At 51.4% G+C, this 6968-nt stretch overlaps 1 protein-coding gene across 1 annotated transcript; it reads left to right on the forward strand.

The window, feature by feature from the left end:
* Positions 1-5255, forward strand: LOC309822665 (double homeobox protein 4-like protein 4; the record flags this gene model as incomplete). The annotated part of the gene is made up of 5 exons (XM_082654629.1): positions 1-43; positions 1777-1931; positions 3357-3477; positions 3885-4039; positions 4566-5255. The coding sequence occupies 5 exons, from the start codon at positions 1-3 to the stop codon at positions 5253-5255; spliced, it is 1164 nt and encodes a 387-aa protein (XP_082510755.1).
* Positions 5256-6968: the final 1713 nt, after the last annotated feature.

Raw genomic sequence — 6968 nt, forward strand, 5'->3', positions numbered from 1 at the left:
ATGGATTCGTCCAGCTCATCCGGCACATACAGCACCTCCAGAGGTACGTTGCCCTCAGCATCTGGGCTCTGCGCTTGGATCATCCAAATACACTCATGCACCTCCCCGACCCAAGGGTTGATCACCACGAAGGTTGAAGTTTCCCAATGACCACCAAATGGCATGCACTGATATGCTGGGACATGTTTCTGGAATCACTTGGGCAAAAGGATGCACCTTGGTTTGGGCATTTCACGTACATATTTCTGGTTTGCTGCTTCATTTGTTTTCCTTCTAGAAATCCACATGGAAGTTGGTAGCCCTGTTGCCTGACAATGGCTTCTCTACTAAAAATCCCAGCCTGTGTTTGCAGTGAATGGAACACGAGTATTTGATAACGTTCCCAACTAAACTGACACTCTTTTCCAGTTGACAGTGTTTGGGATTTTGAATTTGTTTCACATGTTCTATTCTTGCTGTTGTTGCGGATTTGCTCTGTTATGTTGTGTGTTCCATTTGAACTGGTTAACTTCCACGGTGTCCATGGAAATAATCCACATCCAGTATGTGTTAAGATTACGAGACAAAGAGAGATTTTCTTTGAGCACACCTGAAAGCTAGAACCTGGGAAACAGAGATTCCAGGAGCACTCGAACTGTCTTTCATTAGACTCCAAGGTAGGCACTGCAGGAGTCTCTGGAAAGCCAAAATCTGCAGTGTGACAAGTCCGTTCCTTGAGTGCTTTCCAAATATGTTCCTTGGAGCTGGCAGGAAGGAAGGGCGCTTTTAAAGGGAGTCCCCGTTGGGGATCCGAAACCCTTGCCTTGTCTTGAATCCTTCCAGAGGGAGACCTGGAGACGACTCTACGTCACCAGCTGCCAGCTGCTAGGGCAGGTAGCCCTTGCAGAAGGGTTGGCATTGACCTAGAGTTGGAGAGATTTCAGGAAACTCAAGATCTCAAGGGTGTGCAGGACGTGCCTGAAACCACACCCCCCCTGGCCATCACACCCGGCTCCCACCTTAGAATGCAGGAAACAAACATCCATCCATTCCCTTGCTACAAGAAATAGGCAACCTCAAATAGGAAAGGGGTGGGGGGTAGCCCTTCAGACTGCCCAACTGAAAGAACAGCACGCACACGGGGAGAGTCACCATGACCTCGGTGACTAAAAGGGAAACTCATCTTCTGAGGAGTACTGGGCTGTTGTGGGTGTGTGGGTGGGTTGGCGCCATCAGACAGGGCAGCACGTTGGTCATGGCTCAAAAAAATAGGTTTTCTAAACAATCCTCTAGTGTGTTCTGTGTTGGGGGTTGGCTTGTGTGTTTGTCTGGCTTCATTGGGCTTTCGTCTACTTTCCTTTCCAATAGTGAAAGTGCAGATATGCTGTGCGAATGATAGTTCAGAAGCCAGGTTCCTATGGTTAGCATAGAGTTAGAGGTAAATCTGGTAGAAGCCATCAAGATTTTCCAAGGCCTCCACAGGTGGAAAATCCTTCCACCCGTTTTGGTCACGGTAGCCTGTTTTCCTAGGGCTTTCCCCTTCTCTTTGCATTGTGTCCTGTGGATCATTGGCGAATGGTGAGGTGATCCCCATAGCCTTGACCCTCAGCTTAGCTTGAGCCCCCAGGGTCCCACTCAGCGTGGCTTTTGGGGTGTACCCACGGTTTATCCAAATGCAGAGTCTTCCCCTGGCTTAGAGCTTTTTCTCATGGCACAGGGACCAGCACTGGGCCGGCACCATTCATTTGCACCTCCATGGATTCTCCCCTGACACATTCCCCCTCTTCTCTCCCACAGGCCGACTCTCAAGACCATTGCGAAGGAGGAGGCTTGTTCTGAGTCTGAGTCAGAAGGACACCCTGCAAGCACTCTTTCAACAGAACCCCTATCCCGGGATAACGACCAGAGAATGGCTGGCACGAGAACTGGACATTCCAGAAAGCAGAATTCAGGTACAACCGAGTCTCTCGATCCATTTTCCCTCTCGGGGTCCATGTCCAGATGCAAGTTGCCCCACTCCAGTTGCACTCCTTACTCTAGGGCTTTCCTCTTCGGGGTGCTCCAGACAGCAGGAACTCGAATCTTGGCAAGAAGGTGGCTCCCTTTGGAAAACGTGGCCAGACTGAGCTGTGTGGCGAGAGGTCCATTCAAATGTGTGGTCAAGTATAAAGGGCGAGGGGCCAAGGAAGCAGGAAGGCCTGGTGGTGTCAAGGAGATGTTACCTTGATGGCTGGCCTCCGAGGAACTAGCTGTGCTGAAGACTTCCCTCTCTGGGCACGTTGGAGAGGAGTCACCAAAGTTAGGAACACCGTGCCTGCGACCTTACAGAGCGTCGCCAAAGACTGATTGACTTTCCCTACGAACACTTTTTCTCAGGGTGTCCAATTTTCCACACACCACCATCAGAAATGTCTAAAGACATGCACACACACACGCACACAAGCACAGGTCCACACTGCTGTTCGGCCTCGGGGAATGAGGTAGCATGCACAATGTTTCACTGTTGAAGACAAGGACACATATTCTGAAGAAGGGGAGCGGGTACATAAGAGCCTCCTGACCTAAAAGTGATGGAGGCATGTAGTCCCTGAGTAGTAACTGTCAATGAGTAGTTCCCAGGCAGCATGAGAAGAGTGGTTTTCATGGGGGCACTTGCTAATGGATACGATTGCATGTTATGAGACAGTACTGCCTGTGGGGACATAAGAGAGGCAGGGAGACATGAATCGGGCATGGACTACGGGAAACGGGAGGCAAAGAGACCAAATGAGGGAAAGGAGATTGAGCCTGAGAGCCTGGGACAGAGACAGAGCGAGGGGAAGGCAGGCAGGCAGTCACTTGGGCAGCCGGGGGGGTCTCAACAGAGACAGACGTCAACAGGTAGATGTGGAGAATCGTAGACAGAGACCAAAAGACCCACAGAGAAAATGGTAGTTTTGATGAGAACGGCTGGGGCGGGGGAGAGAGACAGAGAGAGTTAGCTATCCATCCCATTCTGACTGTGGGAAAGCAAGCATTGTCTCCTCCTGTGTCACAAGTCATTACTCTGGACACCAGTAAGGTGACTCGAAGAGGAAGGATTATTTTCACGGACACAGATTGTGTATTCTGGAATCTGGTGCACTTCTTCAGAGGTAAAAGGCGGAGTCTACATTCTACATGCTAGTGAGACTTCAGTCCCTTTGAATCGTAAATATTTCCACTGGGGGCAGACGGGCCATACTGGGTCTCCATCAGTCGGCTTGTTGCTCGCCGACTGGCTGGCCGGCCGGCTGGCTGGTGCGTTTGTGCATTTGTTCTATGGTGCATCCCTGCAATAGATCTTGGAAGTACGTGCATAAGCATTGAAAGACAAGGCTTTCTTTCTTTGTACCCAGGTTTGGTTTCAAAACCAACGAAGAAGACGCCTAAAGCAGAGCCGATTGCTGTCGGAGAATGCCTTCAAAGGAGGGCAGTCACAGCCACTGCGGCCCCCACCACCTGAGGCTTTGACTCGAGGTAAGTACCCGGCATTCCATAGGCATTTCCCAAGAGCATCTCCTTGAGACAGAATCATCTATGAACGTGGATGACCATGGGAGGCCAAGAACGCTTCAGAGAGGAAACCATGATATCTTGGGATCTTGCCCCATTCCTGTTCCACCCAGGAGCATCATGCCCCTCTTGGAGGGTGGGGAGATGCATGCCCAGGAAGGCTTGGAATCTTTGGGTCCAGAACCTGCCCGGACGTGCAGAAATGCCTTCTTCCGTCACATGGGGCGTTTTCACATAGCACTGAGTTAGGTGTATCGATGTATCGATCTTGATCTATGACATACCGCTTCCTACATACCACACACTGGATCTGCTGTGAATGTGCTGAAATTGGCCTGAATGTCCTCTCTTCTCTGTGTGTTCTTCTTTAGGAAGCATGGGAAGAGAGGCCAGGCGAAAGAGGACTTTCATCTCTCCTTCTCAAACAAGGGTCCTTATGCAAGCCTTTGAGAGGGATCGATTTCCATCTATTGCTGCCAGGGAAGAATTGGCTCACCAGACAGGAATTCCCGAACCTCGAATCCAGGTAAGTTCTCCACCAGTGGGTGGAACTTGGCTTCTCCCACGAGAAAGGAGTGTTAACCCTTGCGACGGGTTGTTGCTGGATATATGTAGGCTTGGAGACGGGGGATTGGGAGGAAGTTCCCTTCGTCTTACGAATACGCTACGGGGGCTGATCTGAAGGCATCCATTTCCAGAAGAGGACAGGGCAATGGAAGTCCTGGGCAGCCAGGGAGGGGCCTGAGTTTGTAGCTGGTCAATGCCAGCTCTCCTCAAAGACAGGGGTGGGGAGGGGTGCGGAGAGTGGTGTGAGTCCTGTGTTGCCCTGACGTCCTCCCGCATTTTCAAGAGCCAAGGTGAAAGCTCTATAGGAAAAATGGCCCTTAGGTGAGGCCCAACAGTACTTGCCATGGGTCTGACAGATTGGAGGGCATGTCAGGTCAGGGCAGGGCAGGTTGGGGCGGGTTGGGGTGGACCGGGAATGAGGCGGCGGCAAGTCGATCTGGATTGTCACACTGCTAATGCTCCTGTCGCCCCATATGGTTCCCTAGATATGGTTCCAGAACCGAAGAGCTCGGCACCCAAAGCAGAGCGCTAGTGGGCCTGTGAATGCCTTAGCCAAAGGCCCTGATGCCACATCAGCTGTGACTGCCCTGTCGGACCAAAGCACCCTGCCCACTGTCCATAGAAGCTCTCATCGTTATCCTCCCTCTCATGCACCTGATAGCATGCAATCCTTTGCTGCGGCCACTGCTGTTTTCTCCCCCTCCTTTCTTGGGCCAGAGGCTTCCTATGGGTGCTGTGTGGGCCAGCCGTTGATGTTCATCATGCTCCAGCCCAGCCTGGAAGCCCTTCAGAGATGCCAGAACCCACAGCCTCTTCTGGCCACAGTTCCGTGGGGTGAACGGTCACATGCTCTCATCGCCAGTGGGCAGCCTGCCCAGGGGGCCATCTGGCCACCTGCACCACCAGAGACACACTTCTGGCAGCAGCAGGCAAGCTCAGGTGAAGAGACATCTCCCCAGCTGGAGCAACAGCCCCAGCGCTCAGCCCTTACAGGCTCCTCAAGCCTCCTGGATGAACTCTTGTCAGACGTGGACATTCTGGACAAGGCAGGCCCTTTTCTGAATGTGGACACAGAGGAAGAGGAACTTGCAGCAACCCTGGAAGCCCCCCTCAGCGAGGAAGAATTCAAGGCCCTGCTTGACATACTGTCAGGCTCCCCAGTGCCACAGGTTTAGGGGCAGGAAGGAAGGCCTTCCCCCGAGCCCCTTTCAAGCCTCCTTTCCTGGGAGGCAGAGCCATGGGGGAGAGAAAGAAGAAGGAACAAGCAATGCTCATGATAGTGTCTGGCAGGGAGAACAAGGCAAGTTGACTGTCGACAGCAACTGCGTTGTGCCCAGGAGGGATGCCATGCTCCACACGGACTGTCACAAAGCTTGCGCACCAAGAGGGACACTCTCTCTGAAGCCTCAAGGAATTCAAACCTTCCAATGAGAACGAGGAGGACCCAACGCTGAACTGGATTTCCCCGTTGTATGTGACATTCCATTGATCCAATCAATAAATCTTGGCACTCAGTTCAAGTTCTTGGTTGTGCTTTGGTCGCTTTGATTTCTCCCGCATTTCCTCAGAGAGGTGAAATCCCTCCCATGACCTGGGACAGCATGGAAGGCGGTCCAGATACCCCTGTCTAGTCCCGTAGCTTGTAGCCACAAACACACCCTAGTGGAATCACGAAAACAGTCTCTCAGTGACAACATTCACTTGCTTTCTGGGTGCATGGTATGGAAGAGTTCCTCGAGGGCATCGCCGTTGCACACAAGGACAGAACTATGCAAACACTTTCATTGCCAGGGTTTATAGTAACAACTGTGCCCAATGTATTATGCACACAAATCATCACTCTCCATCTCTCTCTCTCTCTCTCTCTCTCTCTCTCTCTCTCTCTCTCTCTCTCTCTCTGGCTCATTACATGTCCACGGCTACACACTACAGGAACACACCTCTCAAAAGATAAGCCAAGTTATAACTAAAGTGATGAACAAATGAACTGAAAAACCGAATGCCTGTGGCATTGTAACGTCATGGCAGATGATCCCTTCCACTGCTTCTTTCAAAAATATTTTCCAACACATGTGCCTCGTACACTCTGTGTTGAGTGATTCTCCACTGGCTCAATCTGTGTGCCCCATGGCCAGCATGGGAGTGTCAGTGGCACGAAGTATTAAAATAATCTAATGTGTAAACAACAATGTATCTGAGTCTCTGGATACAACTGCATCCGGGTCTCTAGCTCTATTGTGTGCATATCTCTGCAGATACATCTAGTCCTCAACTCCTTCCCAGTCACTCCCCTGTCTTAGGCTCCCATTTGTCCAGATCTCTAGAGCTATATACAGCGCTCTCTCGCTCTCTCTCCCTCTCTCTCTCTCCCTCACTTTCTCACTCTCTTTCTCTTTCACTTTCTCTCTCTCTCTCTCTCTCTCTCTATCTCTCTCGCCCTCTCTCTCTCTCCCCCTCACTTTCTCTCTCTCTTTCTCTTTCACTTTCTCTCTCCCTCTCTCTCCTTCTTTTCACTGGGCAGAAATGGAACATCATTTTCAAGAGCCACACAGGTGGCATAGGCCTTCTGGGAAAAGAATCTGGCCACGGTAGCCTCAGGACAAGTAGGATTGGAGATGTAGAAAGAGACAGCTTATGGAAGAGTTGGTGCTTTCAAGAGGGTGGGGGGAACACTGGGTCACAGTGTTCCGGGAAACACTGAGATTCTTGTGGGTGGAAGGACTTGCACAGGCTCTTCCTAGAGCTAGGAACTGTGGCTTTACCATCTTGGTTGTCCAATGCTGGCCGCTCCAGAGAAACCTCAGAGCCCAGGGACAGGCAGCGGTACCTCCACAGGGAGGCCAGCGGTGCACTGTGCATAAACACACCTGCAGGCTCTCAGGATTCCC

The sequence above is a fragment of the Grampus griseus genome (assembly GCF_964374135.1).
Source record: "Grampus griseus genome assembly, chromosome: 5".
NCBI lineage: Eukaryota > Metazoa > Chordata > Mammalia > Artiodactyla > Delphinidae > Grampus > Grampus griseus.